The sequence below is a fragment of the Oncorhynchus mykiss genome, chromosome 3, assembly GCF_013265735.2.
Source record: "Oncorhynchus mykiss isolate Arlee chromosome 3, USDA_OmykA_1.1, whole genome shotgun sequence".
Lineage (NCBI taxonomy): Eukaryota > Metazoa > Chordata > Actinopteri > Salmoniformes > Salmonidae > Oncorhynchus > Oncorhynchus mykiss.
Genome location: NC_048567.1, coordinates 29,145,001 through 29,169,876, shown reverse-complemented (window position 1 = coordinate 29,169,876; position 24,876 = coordinate 29,145,001). Strand labels below are relative to the sequence as shown.

The following is a 24,876-nucleotide window of genomic DNA, read 5'->3' as shown; positions in this document are numbered from 1 at the left end:
TCTCTCCTCTCTCTCTCCTCTCTCTCTCCCTCTCTCTCTAGACCCTTTTGTTAAGTCAGAGCACTCGTTCTTTCTCTCTCTTCCCTCCATCTGTCAGTGAGCCCCATCCATTTCCACGTCCCGCGGCCGGCTATGATTAACGCGCTGGATAAATATCCTTCGGCTCGGGGGCCTCATGCTTTTAAGTCTTAGCCTGAGTTCACTTAAACGCACAGACACGCTGGTTTTACCATCTGTACTCACAGTCAGGGTTATCTTTGTCTCTTACTGTATCCCTAAGCTTAGCAAACACTCTAAGCTCTAATCTTAGTCTTATACCCTATTCACACTATAATGTCGACCCAATCTACATATGATGTGCTGGCTTGTATATGTTCTTTAAACGTTGTCCTTTCCTGCAAGTTTTCAACAACTATGGTGGATGTGTAACCAGGCCAATACAGTACAGCTGGGCTTGGCTTGGTTCGGCTCAGTAGTGTGTAAAGGGTGTTTAGTGCTGTACTGTGCCAAAGGCAGATACCGTAGATCCGTGTGAGAGCAGGTTACCTGGGGTCCGGTCTGTGTCTCATGCTAGGTAAGGACTGTCTCTTCTTCAGCACCTTGTCTTTGCTGAGAGCACTCTTCTCCTTTTCATTCTCCCGCTCCTTGTCCTTCTTCTCTTTCTTTTTCTTCTCTATCTGTGGATAAAAACATCTCTCTCTCAAAACCAAAAGATACACAGTACATTCGAGCTTATTCAAAGTGCCAAACGGTGTTCTATTGTGTTTAAACGGCAAGGGATGGTAGTAGTTGGCGCTCCAGATTTCGGACCATGCGGGCCTGCAGGCAACAGGGGTCAAGTCCGGTCTGTCTGTGCCCTTCACTCTCTATGACCCTCTTTCGATGTGTATCTCTCTATCTACTCTCCTCTCTATCCAGTCAATGAAATTGAAAAATACGAAAGGAAAGAAAAAAGGGGTGGTTGACGTACCGGCGTGGAGTCGCGTCGGCGCTGGGTGATGTCGGGCGTGCTGGACGTCACCCTCCAGCGGTCGGAGCAGCGGTGGTGGGGCCGGTGGGCACACAGCGTCAGCGGGCTGGCCGAGGCCGAACGAGGGCATAGGGGCGACTCTGGAGGGGAAGGGAAGGAGAGGCACATAGAGAGCAGGCGAGAGAAGGAAGGAAGAGAAATAAATACGACACCCATCTCTGAAAACGCAAGCAGAGCACAGGCAACACAGGTATTCATTGTCAAGCATCACTTCACATACCCGAAATGAGTGTTTCTCAAACCTCTTGTCGGTGCCCCTCAAACGTTTCACAATTGTGTCGTGTCCAGAATTATCATAGTTCATAAGCTCATTCAAGGGTTTGATGATTAGTTTGACAAGTGGAATCAGATGTGCTAGCTCTGACTGGAACAAATGATCAAATACATGGAAGTGCTGGGGGCCAAGAGGAGAGGTTGGACTGCTGTTCTAAATGACAAACAACCCCGCCAATAGCAGGTCTCATCTATCACAGTGGGAGTGTGATAACTACTTACGGCCTTTACCGTTGCTGAGCACGCTGGCGACACTGCGGCTACGGGCCAGAAAGGACAGGGTGGGCGTCATCAGTCGGTCCACAATGCTGCTCTCCCACGGGCTCAGCTGGAGGCTACGGGCTGCGGGAGGGGACAAAACACGACCAATTTTATCACATATATTCAAAGTCCTACGCTGGCCTTAAGGGGCAAACCAGCTTCATTTTCAAAGCCGGTTTGCCTCTTAGAGCCACCGTGAATATCTCCACTTCTGTCTCACCATGTCAGACGACCTCAGTGTTCAAACAGTATTAAAATGTACCTTATTACCCACTAGCTGTTTGATAACTATTGAAACCCCATTTTAGTAAATGACTAAAATGTAATGATCCAATATGGCATTCTCATCACAGTGTCACAGAAAGGCCTTTTGCTTCTCTTTTTTTTAATATATACGAAATATCGACAATGAGCTAAGCTTTGCTCTCGGTTAGCTTTCCCAGGTTGTATATTATTATGACAGATCAAATAAGACAATACCTCACCCGCATAAGCCCTTGTGTCTCTAGTAAACACGCACACCAGATAAAGCGTCAAACCAAACCCAGGCCTACGCCCCATTCTTATGCTCTATGGGGAAATGGTGGGTTCCATGTTAGACTGGAACACTTCCAGACGCATAATAACATGAGAGGGAGGAAGAACACAACCTGCATGCCAGAGCAGTATAAAGTAAGCACTGCCAGAGCTAGCAACAACCCCTCTGGCTATCGAGGCAGCAGTTCAGAACATGGACATTGAGGAGAGGGAAGAGAGAGAGGAGAGGGAAGAGAGAGAGGAGAGGGAAGAGAGAGGGAAGAGAGAGAGGAGAGGGAGGAGAGGGAAGAGAGAGAGGAGAGGAGAGGGAAGAGAGAGAGGAGAGAGAGGAGAGGGAAGAGAGAGAGAGGAGAGAGAGGAGAGGGAAGAGAAAGGAGAGAGAGGAGAGGGAAGAGAGAGAGGAGAGGGAGGAGAGGAGAGAGAGGAGAGGGATGAGAGAGGGAAGAGAGAGAGGAGAGAGAGGAGAGGGAAGAGAGAGGAAAGAGATAGAGGAGAGGGAAGAGAGAGAGGAGAGGGAAGAGAGAGAGGAGAGGGAGGAGAGAGAGGAGAGGGAGGAGAGAGAGGAGAGGGAAGAGAGAGAGGAGAGGGAGGAGAGAGAGGAGAGGGAAGAGAGAGATGATAGGGAAGAGAGAGAGGAGAGGGAAGAGAGAGATGATAGGGAAGAGAGAGAGGAGAGGGAAAAGAGAGAGGAGAGAAGTCCACTGCAGAGGTTAGCTCTGGGTCTTTTACGGTGCACCAAATCACGTCCCACTTCCCTATTAAACCTGCCCCGAAGGACAATACGGTTATCCAGCAGAGAGGGAAAGAGAGAGAGAGAGAGAAAGTGGGCGAGAGAGAGACTGAAGTTTAAAAAAAAGAGAGGAGAGTGAGCTTTTGATAGACAATGAGTGAGACAAAATAACAGGGGGTAGAGGAGAAAGAAGAGGGGTAGAGACAGAGAGGAAGAGATGAGAGAGACGAGAGAGGGGAAGAAGAGAGAGGCGATCGTGAAAGACAGGGTAGGTGGAGAGGAGGCAGAGAAGGAGAGGAAAAGAGGGAGAGGGTTACGCTTTCAGCAGTCGCCTTAATCTATTTTCAAGCATCACAGGTGTTCCTGTGGAGTTTTCAGAATGCATTTTCTCTCAAAACGCTGACTCATCCTTTAGTTGCCGACTTTTTAAAATTCTAAACACTAAAGTTCCTATGTGTTCACACCGGCACACTGCAACCTACTTAGACATGTACTTATGAAATAACTCTGTACCTGCAGTGGTGTTCTAGGTGCACTGAAACACCTCTGACTTGTGTGAGTAACTCTGAATATGAGTTACAAGATTCCGCATAGTACCGTGTATTTACTTCGGGTTAGCCTCGGCCTGAAAACCCATTCATCCTCATCATCATCACCATCACCATTCAAGACATTGACCAAGACTTTCCAGTGAGTGAAAAACATCTGCTGACACACAAACCAAAAAGCACGAAATGACCATCACCAGCAAATGAATAACCCAATAACACCAAAAAAATGTGGGACATAAAATATGAAGACAGCGTAAATGAACCCATATATTCACACCAAAGTATGAAGTATATAAATGCAGGGACTGAATGCAGAGGGAGGGAGAAAAACCATAACCCATGAACCACAGAAGAAAAAAAACTAGGGTGGATTTGAATTTGGAAGGTGAAAATGATTCGGTAGGCAACCATCGAACACAGACAGGCGATTGGATTGGAGACAGTGGGGAGGGAAAAAAACGGTGGAGAAAAAAAACGTGAGGGAACGGATATGAAAAGTGGGCGTTCCCGGAAAAGGGGGCCTGACGTGTCTTACTTCTGTTGGGGGAGGTCCAGAGGGTGGCGGAGGACTTGGAGAGTCTCTTGTTTATAACCGAGTCCACGTGTTTGGGCAGGTTGACCGCCGACACCGAGCATCTGCCTGCGAAGCCAAGAGAGTAGTCCACAGAGATGGTGGGTCACACTGTTTCACACAGGGGAGGGAGACCTCCAGGATGTGTCACGGTGAAATCAATCCCCCCCCCCACACACTCGTACATACATACAGCAAACATCCAAATACCAAAACGGTGTATTCCCAGAGGGCAACTATTTCTGATTCAATAAAGAAACAAAATAATAAAATCTCTGTGTTGAACGTTTCCCATCTGACAGTGTTATTTTACATTCCTTTCCACATGGAGATGACGGGAAACAGAATAGAAATTCTAACTGTCAAAGTGTCATGTCAAAGTATACTTCGAGGAGCCTCCACCAAAAATGGAATACAATCTGAAAACAGACAATTGATGGTAGAGGGAAATAGCGCAGCTTTTTCTACCCACTAAAAAAAAGATATATATATTTAAAGAAATATTGTGTTGAGTCTACTGGGTCATGCGTCATTCAGTTCGGTGTTCATATTCAAAATGGATACACTTGGACTGTTTGTGAAACGGTGGCACCAAAACACTGAAAACGACTGACTATCAATGGACTGTGAACACATATGTCGAACCTGCAATGACATGGTTAGAATGTAAAAGAGTACACGTCCCATCATTGTCCCAAACCAGAGCTCTGCTGTACACAAAGTAGTAACAGTGTTTTTGTTACCACAACATGATGTACTACACAAACGAATACCAACGTCAGTCAACACAACTGACACACGTGTAACACAACTGACACACATGTAACACAACTGACACCTAGTGGAGGGAAGTACTAAGACAACCCCCACTGATTAAACACCATCCCCCCCCCCCCCCCCCCAGACCCTCTAACAGAGACTAATCGAGTGAACATTGTGCCCTTCATTAAATACCACTAGACATACGACAGTATGACAGTACAGTCTAATGTTAATGGGGGAATTGGTTGTCTCTGTCTCTGACCTAAATGTCCCTCGTCAGATATGGGTTGCAGTTAGAGATGGGCAGGGAGAGGTCTTTTCTCTGCAGGCCAATATAGCATTCTGCTGCCTCTTCCTAAATAACTCTATTGGATCCTCAGTAGTCCACTGGATCCTGTTTGTTAACGCTTGTTACGGTTCAGTCTTTTCCTCTTTCTTTCTACCTTTCGGTCTTTGACAGCACTGGGTCTGAAAGAGGAGGCTGGGGGGTCCCAGATTTGTTTGGCTGTCTGGCCAACGTCTATGTTCATTGTGACCATAAGAGTTGGAATGGGGTGGAGAACAGCAGGAAGAGAGAGAGCGAAAGAGAGAGACCTCCCTGCTTCATACACCTCTTACCAAGTACATTGCTGTTACCGACTCCATTTGACTTGAAGGGGGATTTGGCGACGTAAATCAATGCTAGCGAAACATGAATTGCCCACTATTCTGAGGTGTGTTGATGGTTGATAACGCCCCGCTTACTGCAGGCTTTAAAGTACCAGCAAACGGAATCACATTGACCAATACTTTATCTGTATCTAGGGGCTAACGACCCTGAATGAAACATCCAGTCATGCAGTAGCCTGTATGTGCCTGAGGTTGGTCGTGCACATACAGTCTGTAACCCTGCTTGCGGGGGTTCGAATCCCGGGTCGAACCCTTCACGCTACTTATATTCATTCTAGCTGTCTCCCCTTCATTCCTTTCAATAAAATATGAATAATATAAAATCCTTGAAATAAAAAATGGTACACCGTAGAATCCCCAGAGACCCTACAGAAACTTGACCTTTGAGTATGTCGCATAAACGCAGACCGGGAAAACATTGGTCAGAATTGTTAGTGACTCGCAGGGCATCACTACATATCTGGCACCATCACAGCCCCCCCCCCACACACACACACATATACACCTCAACCATGCCTGGACATCTCATTTTCACCTCAGCCTCGTCATTACCCAGCTATTTCCTTGCGGAATGAAGCCAATGTTCCCTCCGTCTACAGGGAAATTAGACTGCTGTAGTGTAGCACATCCCAGCAAGAGCTGATAGGGACATCAATCCACCTGTCGTGTGTGTGTGTGTGTGTGTGTGTGTGTGTGTGTGTGTGTGTGTGTGTGTGTGTGTGTGTGTGTGTGTGTGTGTGTGTGTGGACCATGTGAAAAGAAATGATCCGAGCCCAAAAACAGTCGTTTGGCTCGGCAAGATAGTGCCCAGTGTGTGTAGGCGAGGCAGTTGTCTTTTGAAGGAAAGAGAGGCTTCGGGCAGTGTCTGGGTCGATGGGCTCTGGTTCTGGGTTCCTGTTTCAGCGGTAGGTACTCACTTTCTCTCTGGCTAGAGTTCTGGCCGAGGCCTCCGGCCCAGGACAGTCTCTGCTGGCGGATCTCAGCCCAGGTCTTCTTCGTGGACCGCTGGAGGGCAGCCTTATACCGCTCCTTCATACCAAACATGGAGAAATACTAGGTTAGCAGTAGTTAATAATTCTCTGACTCATTCTCTTCTTGTTACCCACCCACCGTATTCTCTTGTTTTGTTAAGGCGGGTGGAATTCCACCACTCCTTTAGTATTTTTGCGACCTTCATTGAGATAGTGTGGAAATAGATGGGGGAGATGGGGATAGTAGAAGGGAAAGCAGGAAAGGCGGACGTGGGGATTGAGCCCACGATCACCGGGGCTCTAATATTGGCTTGCTGTGAGGAGTGTTACCACCCGTTCTGGGGTGAAGTTTCCCCTAGGTAACAGATCTAGGATCAGCTGCCCCTCCCCCCAATACTAACCTTTGCCGTTAGTGAGGAAAATGCTAAACTGACTTAAGATTCACCCTTCTCCCTCACAACCGACCTTGTTCTTCTCTAGTTTCTGTTTCTGCCTCTCCTCCAGGGCGGCGCGTCGTTTCTCTGTCTTGATCCGCTGCTCCTCCAGCTTCCTGCGCCGCTCGTCCAGCTGGCTCTCCCTCAGCTGCCGGGCCTTTTCCTCTTTCTCCAGCCATTGGGACTTCTTCGCCGCTACGGGAAAACCAAATCAGGAGGGTTAGAGAGGCAAGATAACAAAATTGGGATCAAGAGAGAACTCTCTCTCTCTTTGAGGCCCTGTTCAAATGTTTCAAAAGTGCATCCTTCATTTCTCCCTTCCTTGAGGCAATCACTGATTGGAAATGACTGGACAAGTGAAAGCCACGTGGGGAAGCATTCTCTCTCTTCCTGTCCCACTTATTTGAGAATCTTATATTCTCTCTTTGAATAAAATACCCTTGCAGCTGATAGGTAGAGCCCTGTTGCACTGTTAGATGTTGACCAACATTTTAATGTTGTTTTCCTATGGACAGAAAAATAAATGGAGTCCCTTGTGTTTTAATCTGTTTCAATAAAAAACAGTACTTCTTCCAAAACCAGATCTATGATAAATAGTATTTGAAGTACTTTTAAATAAAACACAAATGCCTCTTCACTCTGATGTTGACGGTGCTTTAAAATCTCAAATCCCACAAAATGTGGGGTGTGTGAAGCAGTGTTTCTTTTCAACAGGGAAATTCCACTACCCCACAGATATAAATTGAATTACTTCACTTTGCACAGAGCGACACAGAGGCAACGTTATGCAAGGTTCGGCTGATACCCTTGGACTGACACTTCACCACGTTAATCGCATCAAGCGCCGGTTTCAATAAACTGCACAATAAACTTTGATATGGTAAGCGTCCCCACCCCCTGAGCCATTCAAAGAGGGCTTATAAGGTGGTATTACGCCACCATCTCTATGACTGCCTCTGCGTCTCAAATAGCATCTTAATCCCTACATAGTGCACTACTTTATGACCAGAGCCCTATAGGGACTTAAGGCACTAAATAGGCAATAGAGTGCCATTTGGGACACACGGTGCTTCTCTCTCTTTGCACATAAGCGACTATATCTTTTGGCTTTATTGAATAAACCCCAATGAAGGATCATCTTCTTTTTTTTGGGGGGGGGGGGGGGGGGGGGGGGTACTTGATGCAACAAAAACAAGTAGTTATCCGATTACATTAGGGGAATACTGGGGCAACATTGAAGGCAAACGCTTAGATTTATCGCAAAGCGCACAGCTGTGCTTTTATTTGAGAGGAGTAGGCTCAAAAAGCACCATCACACCATGCCACAGCAGGCCAGAGGGCCCCAGCGCTAACAAAATGAGTTCCCACGTCTTATCTGCTACAGTGAGTGTGCATTTCGGTTCAACGTAATTCAAATGTAATAACAGTAGTTTAACTCCAGTAAGGCAAGGGCATATTATTAACTTCTGCCGAGGCAAAGCTTCGAGGGCTAGCAGCAGCAGAGGTAATTGCGTGTAGACTGTCTCGGAGATTCAGCCTTGTGGAAATCTGAAGTATGGGGAGTGAGAAGGAGGGAGTGTGGGAGAAGGGAAGAGGAAGGAGAAGCGAGGCTTCCAGTGTCCACAGAGGCTACATGTCAGAGCTGGCTATGGATGGAGATTTACACAGCTCTCGCCTCCACTGACTCAAAAGGCACAGCGACTTGTCACAGTGAGAGCATGACAGACTGCACACCGCCCTCACACGTCAAATATGTGACAGTGTGAGTGTGACACTGACAAGGCCCACGTGAGATCTCGGCACATTGCCAGGGAGCAGCACAGTGGCCGGGCTAGCCTAGAACACGCATAGCATCGAGGAGAAAGATAACGCCATAGGGATTTATTTTTAGAATGCTGATGTCAAATAGACAATTATTTTGTACGATAAATGGATACTTTCAGTTAATAACTGATCTTAGGTAATTTACTAACATCCCCATGTGATCTGATATCAGTTTTGACGTGGCTTGAATAGGATGGCGTAGTGGCAGTTGAGCCAATTAAAAAGTGTGTGTGTGTGTGTGTGTGTGTGTATATTGAAGAGATCAACAGCACTGCATTCCCCCTGTGGATGTGACTTAAATACGATCTTCCCTACATTGACACTCAACATCTATGTCTGCTAGGCAGCGGCTAGAACCGGGAAATAATCAGTTACTGAGTCCTGTTCCCTCCCTGTCCACATGAAGTATGCATTACACTCTACAGAGAGCCAAGAACGGACAACTCATATGGTCACAGGGCCAAACACGTCTTCTTGCGGCTTCGTGAACATTTCATGCATTACTCAGCAGAGGCCTATCAAAACACTAAAACATACAGGGAGAAAATCCGATCTCGTTTGAGGGGGGGGACACACAAAAAAAATGGCACTTTATAGCCTACATTTGAAGAAGACTCAATACACTCCAGATGTTGATACTTTAAAAGACTGGCCTTGGAGGCCGGGATTGCCTCCTAGCTGGGATTGCAAACACAAGTTCATAGATTGAATCTCGGTGAATGAAGGAATTCAGATCAGGGAGAAACCCTCTGTCTGGCCTCCTGCCCCAGTGGACTGACAATTAGACTGATCCATAATGGTATAACCCATTTTAGCCAAGATCTACTACACTTTACTAGGATGATGAAGGCTGGATTTACCAGAAGGCATATAGGTTACTTCTATGAGGTTCTTTACTTAAGCAGCTCCCAGCTTTGTACTCCCAATTGTGACAACGGGACAACGAACATGACCTTTATAGTAAAAACGTGTCTCTCGTGACAGACTGTTGACATAAATGTTTACTCATGAAGTAGCTGGCCAGGAAATGTGCGATTTGGATCTGGGTTCCCGAGATTAAGTATAAACACATTTGCCGTTTAGCAAGGGTGATGTGACTTTTGATTCCTATCCTCTCTTTATAATTCCTGTATAAAATGGCACAATAACTGCATATAGTGGTCATAAATTATATGATTATATAGGTAACTGGCAAAATAAAGGAAACACCGACATAAAGTGTCTTAATACGAGACGCCAGAACAGCATCAACCTTGGCATAGATTCTACTAGTGTCTGGAACTATTTTGGAGGTATGCGACACCATTCTTCCACAATAAATTCCATAATTTGTTGATTTGTTGATGGTGGTGGAAAACGCTGTCTCAGGCGTCGTTACAGAACCTCCCATAAGTGTCCAATTGGGTTGAGATGTGATGACTGAGACGGCCATGGCAAATGTTTTACATCGTTTTCATGCTCATCAAACCATTCAGTGACCACTCGTGCCTATGGAGGAGGACATTCTCATCCTATGGGGGCATAGCCATGGTAGCCAAAATAATGCCCAAAATACAGCCTGCCCAATAGGTTTATACATGATGGGATGATATAATGTTTAATTAACTCAAGGACAACACCTGTGTGGAAACACCTAGTTTGTATCATTTACTCAACATGGAAGGAAAACAGGTGATGGAAGTTGACACTAGGTTAACGTCCTACGAAAAAAAATGTGCACCAAAACAATGTGGGGCTTGTAAAATGACCATATAACTGTGTAACCGACGGTTACAGATGAAGACCGTCATGAAAATAAAATAACCCTCAAAACTATATAAAAAATTATATATATATATATATATATATATATATATATATATATATATATATATATATATATATATATATATATATATATATATATATACTGTGTATATATACAAATTTGTGGAACGAACAGCTGACTGAAGACCGGACGGCCGAGCATTCATGAGGTTGAGTCCCGTTTATGCGGTAACATGGACAATTTACAGCGTTGCGCTTTGTTGAAACAAGCAAGGTGTTGTAGCAAACGAGTCTTCGGTTGCCTAGGCAATGCCCCCCTCCCTGCAGCAGCAGCTCACAAAGAAATAGAATGAATAGAATGGGCTTGGATCCTCTAACCCTGGCAACTTGACTGATAAACTCATTGGTACACTCACAATGGCTGCCTGGTACCCGTGAAGCAATCATTTCCATGGTAATGTAGAAAGTTCATTAAAAAACTAAAATTGTAGAGAGGGTGATTGAACAACAAACATACACAATTGTTCAAATCAATCAAGGTAACAGGTCAAAACTGCAGGTCAAGACAACGAGAATCACCACCACCACCACCACCACCACCACCACCACCACCACCACCACCACCACCTACCACCATGGACACATAGGGTGTGGTTTACCTTGTATCTGGCCGAGCTTGTCTGGAGGGGAGATGGGCGAAAGAGAAGACAAGAGCAACTGTCAATCATGCAAAGCAGTGCACATCACCAGGGTGTCACTAGAGCCAAGGACAGTGTGGCTTGTGACACAAACAAACAACAACACTCAAGCGGGTGACAGGCAGACATCTTGACTGACAAAAGAAATAGAGCCAGAGAATTGTTAAGGCAACTTGAAGAAGGGCATTGACTTATGCTACTATCAATTGAAAACAAGTATGTATCAATTGACGTTAGGTTAAACATATAGGTTCAGAGCTGGGGATCGTTAAAGCGTTTGTGAGTTCAAACAAAAAGGGGTTAGCTAGGCTATTGTTTTAATAAAATGCAGATGAACATTAATTTGGTGCTCGCACGTTGAAAACTGTAATGTGTCTTGAAAGCCAAATACTAAATCATTGGCTTGGTTTTCGTTCTCATTGAAGTGCTCAGCTTGAGCTTGAGCCACAGCCTAGGTTCGTTTGACGTTCCTTCAACGTTTCCCCAAATGTTTATGCGATACATGTGCACACCATGTGTCGGCCAGAAAACAAAGCCAACGCAGACACAACCTACAACATAAATATGCCACCACCCCTTACCCCCCAACACTAGGGGGCATCCTCTCCCTGTGTACAGAGTTTCCTCCTCTCAACCTCCATCTCAGCTTACCCAGATATTTGGCCTTCTCCTCTCTCCGCTCCTTGGCCAGCTTCTGTCTGTCCTCTGACTTCACTGCGTCTAGGGTGAGAATGAGACAACGAGAGAAAGAGCGAGGAAGTGAATGTGAGAGGACATTGTACACAGAGAAAAGAGCCCCAATCCAGCCCCACATCTGCAGAGCGATAAAACGCTGGAAACTGGCAGTCAAATCTGGCAACTTTCCTAGAGCTAGAGCCAGATAGAGACTCCACCCTAGTGTCTAATAGAAGTGAATGAGCAATGTGGGAAAACATTCTGATTAGGACTGGTGGTTAGTCACACCATGGCACACCTTGTCTACAGTGTCCTGGTGAGGATTCATGAGTGAACATGTAATTGCATTCAGTTAAGTAACACACCTAAACCTAGACAGGATATGGCTATAAACAGGGTTTATTTTTCACTTGTGCCAAGTCAACCATGTTCTTTCAGCATTCAATGTAGCCGTTTAGTGGCTTATAGGAAATGCGAACCACATAAACAACCACGTTGGGGAAGGGAGAGATGTTCTTTGTCCAACTTCGAGACAAAAAAAAACATTGTACATCAGAACAATCCATTTCTATAGAGGTCCTCTTCGATCTTCAAGCAGAGCTGTCTTGCAAGTCACTGTGTATGTTCAAAAGTCTCTGATTGGTGCTGACTGGAAAAAGTGTTGATTCATCTTTTCCCATTGTAGCATCTCTGGTGTCTGCATTCCTCTGAGCACCTTAACTCATGCCTGGAGGGCATAGTCCTACTGTTACAGGAATTCTACTGCACCCTTCTGGGTTGTCTGCTATGGATTCCATGTGGAACACTGCCACCGAGCCATAACCAATTACCAATTTCACCCCAATTGCTTTTGAATGATAATCAAAAAAACAATTCATATAATTAGACAATCATGCTGCATATGATTCATTGCATAATTATGACCTAAGCAACAACTCCCTGGATGAAAACACCATACCGTAATTACTATGATGTCATTCTCAAATGCCAAGCACCAATTACTAACGTTTCGCGACAATTGATCGGCATTTAACTGGCCAAGTTGAATTCTACTGTGTGTGTGTGAAGGCTTCCAGCGTCATCTTCCATCCATTCCTTCCATACACAGACCATATGTTGTACATCCATGTCACGATTCATACTTCAGTGGATTCTAACACATTAAAACACAATCATCACAGTGCTGAAACAATCCGCCAGACAGGACAGAACAGCAACGGCCTCCCTATAATATCCTCTGACCCACTTTGAAACTACGTCCGATTATGTATAGTGCTGTAAAAAGCGCTAGTGTGTGTGTGTGTGTGTGTGTGTGTATATGTGTGGGCCCTGACCATCACGATGAGTCACCCACAGGAGCCTCCGAGACAGAAACAGAATCAAGCTGACCCAGAAACACTGCAGCGTGTTTGGGTTCCAGACTGTTAGCAGCGTACTCCTCAAATCTCAACAATATGGTTCTCTGTCATCTGTTTTACTTGCCTTTTTGAAAGGAATAGAGGAGCAGTTTGATCCATAGATGTCATGGCAGACTGTAAAGACAAAGTAGCTAGCTAGCGCACACAGGATTTGGTTCTGGGTTCCGAGTTGAATGTATAGGGAACTTTTGTCCGGGCATATCCAATGGGTATCCTTTAAAATGGACCACTTCTCTCATTGGACAAAGATGGGCATAGTTTTCTGGCTATACAGTGCCTTCAGTAAGCATTCATATTATTTCATATTTTGTTGTGTTACCGCCTGAATTCACCCATCTACACACAATAGCCCATAATGATAATGGTGAAAACATGTTTTTAGAAATTTGTGCACATTTTTTGAAAATGAAATAGAGAAATATCTATCTATTTACGTAAGTATTCACACGCCTGAGTCAATACAGGTTAGAATCACCTTTGGCGGCGATGACATCTGTGAGTATTTCTTAAGACTCTAAGAGCTTTGCACACCTGGATTGTGCAATATTTGCCCAGAATTATTACAAAAAATCTTCAAGCTCTATCAAATTGGCTGTTGATCATTGCTAGACAACCATTTAAGTCTCACCATAGATTTTCAAGCAGATTAAAGTCAAAACTGTAACTTGGTCACTCAGGAACATTCATTGTCTTCTTGGTACGCAAATCCAGTGTAGATTTGGCCTTGTGTTTTAGGCTATTGATTTGTGTACAGGCTTCCTTCTTTTCACTCTGACAATTAGGTTAGTTAGTATTGTGGAGTAACTACAGTGTTTTTGATCCATCCTCAGTTTGCTCCTATCACAGCTATTAAACTCTGAAACTGTTTTAAAGTCACCCGTTGCCTCATGGTGAAATCCCTGAGAGGTTTCCTTCCTCTCCGGCAACTGAGTTAGGAAGGACGCCTTTATCTTTGTAGTGACTGGGTGTATTGATGCACCATCCAAATTGTAATTAATAACTTGCTCAAATGAATATTCAATGTCTGCTTTTTTTTAGGTCCCCTTCTTTGCGGGGCAATTGGAAAACATCCCTAGTTTTTGTGGTTGAATCTGTGTTTGAAATTCCCTGCTTGAATGAGGGACCTTGCAGATAATTGTATGTGTGGAGTTCAGAGATGATGTTGTCACGCCCTGACCTGAGATATCTCTGTTTTCTTTATATTTTGGTTAGGTCAGGGTGTGACTAGGGTGGATACGCTAGTTTTGTATTGTCTAGGGGTTTTGTATTGTCTAGGTTTTTTGTATGTCTAGGGTTTGGTAGGTCTAGGTATTTGTATGTTTATGGTGGCCTGATATGGTTCCCAATCAGAGACAGCTGTTTATCGTTGTCTCTGATTGGGGATCATATTTAGGTAGCCATTTCCCGTTGGTGTTTGTGGGATCTTGTTCTATGTTTAGTTGCCTGTCTGCACTATTCATATAGCTTCACGGTTCGTTTTGTTAGTTTGTTCAGTGTTTCATTCTTTAGATAAAGTAGAATGTACGCATACCACGCTGCGCCTTGGTCTCATTCGTATGACGAACATGACACATACATTTACTCCTGAACTTATTTAGGCTTGCCATAACAAAGGGGTTGAATACTTATTGACTCAAACATTTGTTAAAATTTCCAAAAACATGATTCTACTTTGACATTATGGGGTATTGTGTGGAGGCCTGTGACAAAACATCCATTTTAAATTGAAAGCTGTAACACAACAAAATGTGGAAAAAGACAAGGGGTGTGAATACTTTCTGAAGGCACTGTATTTATGTCCATGGGAAATCCACAAGAAAGTGTTACAGTAAAAACCAATTCTCCATAGCAACAATTAACAAGTGCCATGGAGAGGGGTTTGGGGGAGCTGTGTGTGTGTGTGTGTGTGTGTGTGTGTGTGTGTGTGTGTGTGTGTGTGTGTGTGTGTGCGTGTGGTTGGCTGAACTGAAGCAGCAGGGCCCCCTGACAGTAAAGAGTAAAATCCCTGGCCCTTTAATGATCTCTTGAAAACCTCCCGGGAGGCAACGGACCGCCGGTGGCCAAGTGCCATGAGCTGTCAGACCCAAGGCTGAGATGTGCCAAAGTATAATTAAAGCGGACATTATGGAGGTAGTGCTCCCAAATGCATGCCTTGCCATTTAATTGAGCTAATTAAGAGCTGCAGACTGTTTCTCGTCCTTTTCCTCCTACCCTTGGGGTAAGATATAACACAGAAGTTAGCTTGCATGACTGAGCAGAAAGGCAACCTGATGGAGAGGAAGTGACAAAAGCCCTTTTAGAATGTGCTGTCTCAGAATTGTGTTGACTTATTGGTGCTCAAATGCTTCCAACAGACCTTCCAGAGACATAACATTATAACCCTTGTCATAAGACACTACAGAGGCTCATGATAGGCTATAAAGCATTATACCTGTCGGCTTTAAGTAAATTGCTACCAATATCTTTTACTTTACAAAAGCTGATCTGAGATCTGTTATCTACTGAGCGATCCTGCAGTTCAATTAGAATGTCGCTAAAATGAGCTCCTTGATCTGACTGTATCGGATCTGGCACACCAAAACCAGTATTCTAATTTGGTGTTACTGTGATCATCTGGGGAAGTTAGTCAGTAGAACTAATTTGGATTAGCTCTGCCACCTCACGCTACAGTTAAATAGACCATGACCACAATCAATAGATGAATGGGCAAAGAATAAAATGGGCAGAAAGGAAGTAAGACTATGTTCACAAATCCCCCCAAACATATTTCTTAGTGTTTGCATGTGCTACAGTGCTGGGGCCAGGACAAGTAGTGGCATTGTGGAAACAAATGTGGTGGTGGTGCAACAGCGGGTCAAGCTAGGCTAAATGCCCCCCCCTGGCATCACTCAGTGAAATGTGATGCCCAGTCAGATTAATTCCTCCAACTTTTATTAGAGACCGGAGGTGATTAGCAAGCAGGCTAGCTATAGCCTGTTAGCGATTAGCCTGCTAGCAAATACATTCTTGTCCAGAGCGATTTACATTAGTGAGTGCATACATTTTCATACAGTTTCCCCGTGGGAATCGAACTCACAACCCTGGCGTGCCATGCTCTACCAACTGAGCTACACACAAATAGCATTAGTCATCCACTCAACATTGCATCAGAAATTACAACAACAACAAACAAAAAACATTTTGGCCAAATTCTATAAACCTACTGCAAAACAATTCTAGCTTAATGGATTTTGTCATGTGAGCTGTAAGCGCTGTAACTAACCCCCTGCACCAGGTCTATTGGATTTACCCCCAGCACTGAAAGCCTGTGGTCAGGATCATTCTGGACTGAACCATTCCCCCCCCCCTCCCCCGAGGGGTCGGATGACATCACTTGAGTGCTGAGGTAATTGCTCAATAATCACAGGAAGATAGCCTTTATTACACAATCATGGACATCTAATGCTGTGTTTGTGTTCATACCCTTGAAAATGATCATAAACTACTTCAAATGCTCTATGGTAGATAGAAACACATACTAATGGGCATAGGTGGAAAAAGTACCCAATTGTCATTCTTGCATAAATGTAAAGAATCTTAATAGAAAATGACTCAAGTAAAAGTGAAAGTCACCCAGTAAAATACTACTTAGGTAAAAGTCTAAAAGTATTTGTATTTAAATATACGAAGGTATCGAAAGTAAATGTAACTGCAAAATATACTTAAGTAGTAAAAGTAAAAGTATAAATCATTTCAAATTGCTTATATTCAGCAAACCAGATAACACTGTTTTCTTGTTTTGTTTTATTGACAGATAGCCAGGGGCACGGTTCCACACTCAGGCATCTTTGCAAATGAAGTGTTTAGTGAGTCCGCCAGATCAGAGTCAGTAGGGATGACCAGGGATGTTCACTTGATAAGTGCTTTAATTTGACAACAGTCCTGTCCTGCTAAGCATTCAAAATGTAACGATTACTTTAGGGTGTCAGGGAAAATGTATGGAGTAAAAAGCACATTATTTTCTTTAGGAATAAAGTGAAGTAAAAAATATACGTTTTCAAAAATATAAATTTTAAAGTAAAGTACAGATTCCCCCCAAAAACTTTACATTATTTTTACTTAAGTACTTTACACCACTGCTAATGGGCAGCCATTTTCACACCATTTCCTTTGTTACTGGTAACACCACATTATAGGGCGACTAACCTTTATTAGGTTTGGGGCTAGGACTTGAGCCAGGCATGGGCAACGTCGGTGTAGCAGGTGACTTCGGGATGACGTCCAGTTTTGTGTGGGTCCCCGCTTTCTTTTCTTTGTCCTTTTTCGTGTAGGTTTCCATTATCTGGGTTGGGCCTGTTTTATAGGGGCTTGTCAACCCCTCAGTGTCTTCCTTTGTGGGGCTTGGGTCCTGAGCCGGGTGGGGAGCTGGTCGGAGAAAGAGAGAGGAAGAAGCCAGGTGAGAAAATGGCAGAGTGAGAAGCGTTAACACACCACAATATAGTGATGGAATTCAACCTTTCCTCATTCCAAAACAGCAGCTTGTCTGGAAGTGGGTCTGAGTGATGTTGTATTGATCTACTTTATAGTCTCTAGAAGGTAACAGGGGCAACAGGTGGAATCAAGGTTGATTAGGAAACCCCTTGTCCATGGAGGAACTTTATATAGCACAATGCTTATGATCATAAAATGCTTAGGATCCCATAACATGTTCACTGTACATACATACTGTATCAGCAAGTCATAGTATGAGATCAAAATGTGTTGTGGTCTCTGCTGAGCTACTCAACTAACTCTCAGCCTCAATAATGTAAAACAATAAACACACAAGAATGATAAAGCACATCATGACAATAACGATATGTTAATACAGGTAACGAGTGGAGGACAGAGGAGCCTCTTAAAGAAGAAGTTACAGGTCTGTGAGAGCCAGAAATATTGCTTGTTTGTAGGTGACCAAATACTTATTTTCCACCATAATTTGCAAATGAATTCATTAAAAATCCTACAATGTGATTTTCTGGATTTCTTTTCTCATTTTGTCTGTCATAGTTGAAGTGTACCTATGATGAAAATTACAGGCCTCTCTCATCTTTTTAAGTGGGAGAACTTGCACAATTGGTGGCTGACTAAATACTTTTTTGCCCCACTGTACATCTCACCCACTGGCAAACCTTAAGAGTCTAAATGACTCAAGATATGCTTAGTCCACTAAGCACTCTAATAGCTACAAGATCTCGGTTCGCTGGTCTGCTTCTCTAACTTTACCCCACGCTCCTCTCCCAGAACGTCCGGCTGATTCATCGACAGTCAGGGCTGAGTGAATTCTCTCCCTGGCAGAACAAACAAAGCAATTGCCTGTCTGCCTCTTGATGATTCTATCCGGGGAGGAGCGGATTGATTTAGAGAGGGGGGGGGGACGACAAAATACATGCAGGTTCCTCTCTTTATGACAAAAGTAATCCTTAATTTAGCCAAACAGAACATTTTAAAGGTGTAGTTTCATCCTAAAAAGTATTGTCTGTCTTTTTGAGTATACTGAACACGGATTAGGTGGCACAAAGTTTGTTATTGTGTGTGTACAGCTTAATTGGGCCTTGATTGTGTGTGCATTTCATCCTGTGACCACAATGGAATCACAGGTTGCACCTGCAAAAACCTTTAGGCATAGAAACAGTTGGACAGGGTGTTGGACAGCGTGTTGGTTGCGAGAGCTCTACGACTGGGTCAGTGCCTCAGTGGCAGTCTGACTCACACTTGGCAGCTTGAGCCTGAAGCTCCCTGCTCAAACATAACTTTGCCCAGGCTCTGGAGGCCTCACAAAGTCCTAGGGGGGAATATTTGGCTCCTTTGTCCACTCAGCACTGTCGCCCTACATTCCTTATGCAACACTCAGCATTGAGCTGAGTTTCTTCCACATAGTCTCTCAGGGTAAACACTGGGGCAACGTGCTTTAAATTATTCATTCAGGGCTAAAAACAATGACGGTGGAGGAGGTATGTCACAAAGGACCACAGAAAGGAGATGTACTCTCTTCTGTGCAACACAGTGGCAAGTATGATAATGCCACACAGCGCAGCAATGCTGGAAGAAGCAAATAGTGTATGACTTTGGGAAGTCATTTTGATGTACTTAGTATCGAACCTAGTTGCATGTAGCCTATACAGTATAGCTATATTGTTTTGAATTGTACTCTGATACTGAACAGTCGGCAGGTATAGAAATTGAATGACTAGAATGGTCATGCCCATCTAGCCATTCTATTTCTATGGGAACAAGTCTCCTCCATATTGACATTGTCGTTCTCAGTCACCTGCCATCTGTCGTACAGTCTACCTCAATCAATCAATCAAATGTTTTTATAAAGCCCTTCTTACATCAGCTGATGTCACAAAGTGCCGTACAGAAACCCCGCCTAAAACCCCAAACAGCAAGCAATGCAGGTGTAGACCTGCACGGTGGCTAGGAAAAACTCCCTAGAAAGGCCTAGGAGACACACACCTGGCACAGAGAGACAGACACAGCTGACCAGACCTCCTCCATCACATACACTATGTATTTTTGTGGGATGCTGGCAGGCACCTGGCTGAGCGAAACCTGTGTGAATTACACATGTTATGGTCTGCTGGAGGCAGTGATGAAAATAAGACTGGCATTCGGGCAATCTGCTGCTTACCTCCGCAAATAAGAGAGTCAACAGGGAGGACCAATGCATTATTACCAGAAAAAAAAGAAGTAGCCACTCCATGAAGCATAGCGTACAGTGGGGAGAACAAGTATTTGATACACTGCCCGATTTTGCAGGTTTTCCTACTTACAAAGCATGTAGAGGTCTGTAGTTTTATCATAGGTACACTTCAACTGTGAGAGATGGAGTCTAAAACAAAAATCCAGAAAATCACATTGTATGATTTTTAAGACCAACCAGCTGAGATGAGACAGATACACAGCGGTCTCCTTTTGAAAGCCTGCCACTGTTAAATAAGTACTGGGCCAGCGAGGTGGATGAGCTTAGTGATATACTCAGAGAGAAAGGAGCCATTGTATGGCACTGGGCCTGCTGCCAAACCCACTGCAATGACAGGGAGAAGAGTCAGAGGGTAAGATATATAGAGAGGGGGAAACAGAAAGAGGGCACAGAGCGAGGACAGAGATAGGGGTGGGGGGAGATGGAGAGGGGGAGAGAGCAAGAGAGAGAGGAGATATAAAAAGGGAGGTATATGGAGAAAGGGAGAGAGAAACAGAAAGAGGGACAGAGAGAGAGAGCATGCAGATGATGACAACTAGAATCCCTCATCATAAGGGGAGTTAGTAGGTGGCCAAATTAGATGCACACCACAAACCCATGTGAAACCAAACAAATAAGTGAAAATAAGTTCAACCAAAACAGAAAGCCTAGCCTACACAGAATAAAAACAGAACTGCATGTCCTGACAGAATAACACTGAGTGAAGGAATCACACAGCTTCCCCATTCGAGAGCAAAAGTAGATGGCAGAGCCCATATATAATTGCGGGTTTGAGACTATTTTGGCTAAAGCCAAATGGGTGAAGTCACTCTCAAGTCTCAACCACCCCAAATTACCACCACCGGGCTTCCTTTTCCTTCCTCCTCTCTCCTCCCTCTTATGCTCTGACAATGTGGGAGCTTGTGATGTCATCCACATGGGACAGTGAGAAATCTGGAACTATGTAATGATCAAGCTAACCCCTCTTTCCACCCTGGCTCCGTCACAGACTTCAGACAAAGACAGACCACATCTCAATGGATCAAACTGACTCACGAGGAGGATACAAAGTGTCCCGAAGAGACAATATCACAATGCCCCAAAACCAAACTCCTGATGTGCGCTTTTGAGTGGATGAGAAAGTGTTTTCAATGTGTTTTCAGTGTTTTTGCTTTGCATTTGATCTTTTGATATAAAAAGCAATCTCTGCCTCTCTCAGTGATCTAGTAGCCAGGTTAGAAAATTGCAGTCGTATTGAGCAAAGTTATTCAACTAACGTTGTGAACCCCAGCCAACACATCACACAACCGCAACATTGGTAGGTGAAAAAAATACACTCAACCCCCCCTCTTTCTTACTATTTTACCCTACTTCACATCTAGTCACACACATACGTGTTACATTCCCTGGGCTAGATATGGCAAGGTAGAATCCAAAGGTCACAGTCTTTGACAGACAGGAACTGTGTTGCTCTCATATACCCCTGAGGGAGCATATCATAGCAAACTCATTAACACCTGAGGACTATTGCCATCAACAACACAATGGGTAGCAGTGCTGAGTGCAACCGCTCTGATAATCGGTGTTGGTATATACAGTGTAGAGTCTATGATGCAAATGTGCAAGAAAGCCCGGTCTGCAGGCACAGTGTGTAGGCTGAATACAAATGAAACCTTAGCGTAAGCGAAAGCGTAAGAGTTGGAGGAAATGAGAGGTGTTGTTTTGTGTTGTGCTGCAGGCCAGGGGAGGTTTGGCTGATTAATATTCCATGGTGTTTTGGTGCAGTGGATAGAAACGAGGGACATTATGGACGTGATATTCTGGCTGCCTGCATCCCTGCGCTTCCCGACAACAGAGAAAGGATGGCTGATACAAAGACCAAGAGAATAGACACTCTGTTGGTCTCACTGAATAATATTCTATGTGGTATTGACATTTAGTCATCCGTGCCCAGAGTATGAGTGCTGATCTAGGATCAGTTTGGACTTTGATATCATCATGAATAAGATGACATGGACAAACAGGACCTGAGCCTAGATCAGCACTCCTACTCTAAGATGCTTTATGAATACAGGCCCTGAGCAACAAGCCTGGTAACCCCATGCCAGTTACCCTGACCGCAAACAGGATTGGGGCACAGCAACCAAACGTTAACACGCTACCTGCAATTTAACTCGCTGTGCTTTTCAAAATGCAAATCCGATATTTGCACAGATGTACTCAATGAATTCCGACATAACCATTACTTGATTTACTGTCGAGTAACCATTCAAATGCTTCCTTCTGGCGTCGCACAGCGACCCAAGTCATCTGAGCGTTAACACATCTAAAACAACTTCTAAAAAGGGAATGCAATAAGCATGTCATGAGGTAGACACTGCTGTCCAACCGGTGTGTTTTCAAGTGCGAATTGTCTTCGAAATAGCTGTTTCACAATCATTCCGCCACGTTACTACTCGCAGAATAAACTGGAACTTTGTTGAGTGAGCAATAGGCACGTTCTTTGTTTGGTCTCTCTACATTTTGAAGAGACCAAATACAGTACCTTGAAGCACTCCCTTTTCGCCATTACCTTCACAGTACTGTAATGTCTCCCCTGAATCGTTCTACCCTGGGAGAACCTACAGTCAAAACCCATGAGAGAGCATTTCTCCCTCTTTACAAGGCGGTCACCATTTACATGATTCATAATACATGTTGCATAAATCAATCCACAGCCACCTCTCTACTCAACAAGGAAAATCCCTATGGCATAGTATATCATTGAGTGAGACTATAAAAAGAGAGAACAAGGCAAGGCATTTACAGTGCAATTCAATGCTCGATAACAGCATTTTACGCGTGCACACACACAATTAATGTGTTTTTATGCTACTTGGAGTGTTCCTACCACTCTAACAGCCGCCTTGCACAGACCCTGGGAAGTGCAACTAGAATCAGTCTAAATAATGAACACTATGACACTGCAGATTTCCATGTTGAGGGGTCGCTACTTTCTATCAAACCTGGGTTCAAATACTATTTTAAATCTTACAAATACTTTGAGATTTTGCTTGAGCCTGCCTGGAGTTCACGATGGGCAGTTTTTGCACTTGTTTCGACTATTCTAAAATGGTCCCATTGTGCCAGTCAAGCTCAATCAAACACAGCTAATGTACTTGAAATGCTTTCGAATAGTATTCGAGCCCAGGCCTGCAATGGCTATATATAGACAAACAGTGAAAAGCAGAGGCGTGAGCAGGCCAGGCCAGGGCCTAGAAGGTTGGACAGACGAGCATCAGGAATCTGAGGCATGCTGGTCCTGTACACTGGGGTGTCCAGTTCACGCGTCTGTCTGTGTGTCTGCCCTGTACTCCATGACCTATCTCTCTAGGCCCTCTGTGTCCCCCGTGTCCAGCGTGTGTCAAACCAGTGTCTTATGTGTGTTTTTTCCCTGCAAGACACATAAGACAGGAAAGCTACTGTTACACTTACAACCCTTAGAAAAACAAACACAGCAAAAAAAATCACACAGGCACGCTTGTACATTACACACAAACAACCATACTCATTGAATTAAATCTTACGTCTCGTCTTATCTTAAATGACATGTTAAGAATCAACGGGCAGCAGAGCAGCTCTAATTTGTCTCACCGTGTCTTCCTGTCGGAGGCAGGGGAGAGGACTGAGGAGTGTTGTGGTTCCAAAATAAGCTATGTAGAGCTCTACGTTAAATAGCCTTTTCCAATCACCTCAATTATTTATGGGATACTGTCTAAGCCAAGCCTATATCGGCAAGGGACCACAAAAGCTCTCGAGGGAGAGACCAGTGCCCAAATGTGCATGCTCAGGGCAAGGTAATGCTAATATTATATCGCTGAATGTTCTTTTTTTTTTCTACATTTGCAAACATTTCTACAAACCTGTTTTTGCTTTGTCATTATGGGGTATTGTTTGTAGATTGATGATGGGAAAAAACTATTGAAAAAATGTTAGAATAAGGCTGTAACATAACAAAATGTGGGAAAAGTCAAGGGGTCTGAATGCACTGTAGTTAGGGATAAGCTAAGTTAGGGATAAGTCACTAGGCAACAGGATAGATAGTAAACAGCAGCAGCAGCTTATGTGATGAGTCAAAAGAGTACAAAAAGGGTCCGTGCAAATATATAAATAGTTAACCAATAGCTACCCAGACAAACTATTTAGCAGTCTTATGGCTTGTGGGTAGAGGCTGTTCTCAAGGTCCTGTTGGTTCCAGACTTGGTGCATCAGTACCACTTGCTGTGCAGTAGCAGAGAGAACAGTCTATTACTTGGGTAGATGGAGTCTTTGACAATTGTTTGGGCCTTTCTCTGACACCGCCTGGTATAGGGGTGATATATACTGGGCCGTACGCACTCTACCAATGTCCACTCTAAGCTGCGCACGTGCGCAGTAGCCTCGAGACTGTATCAGCCCACAGAGCGAAGCACGAGATTGAACTTCACTCAACTTTCTAGAGCAGTGGTCGCCAACCGGTCGATCGACAAGGCATTCCTAGTCGATAGCCAAATATTTCTGTAAAAAAACAAACGATAAAGCCTTGTGTTCCTATTTTGTTTTATCCATCTTGGGCGGTTAGCGGTAGGTGCACCCGATTCAGCTGCCCTGCGTGCTGGGTAGGCAAACTGTTGCTATTTTTAACCATTTCATGTGTCTGAAGGTACAAACTCTGCTGTCCTTGCGGGCCCGGGGAGCAAATCAAGTGCACTATGGGCCTAATGCTGGCCAATCGGATGGCTCAGATCACCGTGTTTGCAGTAACGTAGCAGGCATAACAGAAAGCTACAGCAAACTTGATACTGTGATATTTCAAAACGTTTAAAACCATGACTAGAGAGAAGACTGTCAACGAATACAGCAAAGAGTGAGTTCATGTTTAAGTTCTCAGCACTGTCAACACTTTGTATTCAACAATTTTATCAGCCATAACATGCTCATTCTTCCTACTTCCACTCAGAGCTACAACAAGCACTGCAGCAGT

General features: G+C 44.2%; 1 protein-coding gene across 8 annotated transcripts in view; it reads right to left on the bottom strand.

Annotated features, from left to right (window-relative positions):
- Positions 1 to 24,876, bottom strand: part of map7d1a (MAP7 domain containing 1a) — a 79,856-nt gene that overhangs the window by 14,484 nt on the left and 40,496 nt on the right. For 3 of the 8 annotated variants that reach the window (XR_005042484.1, XM_036973763.1, XM_036973746.1), the window contains exons 2-10: positions 17,357 to 17,575; positions 11,730 to 11,798; positions 11,040 to 11,060; positions 6,821 to 6,984; positions 6,302 to 6,413; positions 3,918 to 4,022; positions 1,526 to 1,645; positions 971 to 1,110; positions 547 to 677 (exon numbers count right to left, since the gene is read on the bottom strand). Coding sequence is in view for 7 of the 8 variants with exons in the window: in XM_036973746.1 (XP_036829641.1) it covers positions 547 to 677; positions 971 to 1,110; positions 1,526 to 1,645; positions 3,918 to 4,022; positions 6,302 to 6,413; positions 6,821 to 6,984; positions 11,040 to 11,060; positions 11,730 to 11,798; positions 17,357 to 17,575 (1,081 nt within the window). In the remaining variant the exon portion in view is untranslated. The remainder of the gene's footprint in view (positions 1 to 546; positions 678 to 970; positions 1,111 to 1,525; positions 1,646 to 3,917; positions 4,023 to 6,301; positions 6,414 to 6,820; positions 6,985 to 11,039; positions 11,061 to 11,729; positions 11,799 to 17,356; positions 17,576 to 24,876) is intronic. The other 5 variants (XM_036973747.1, XM_036973749.1, XM_036973750.1 and 2 more) reach the window with 5 other exon arrangements.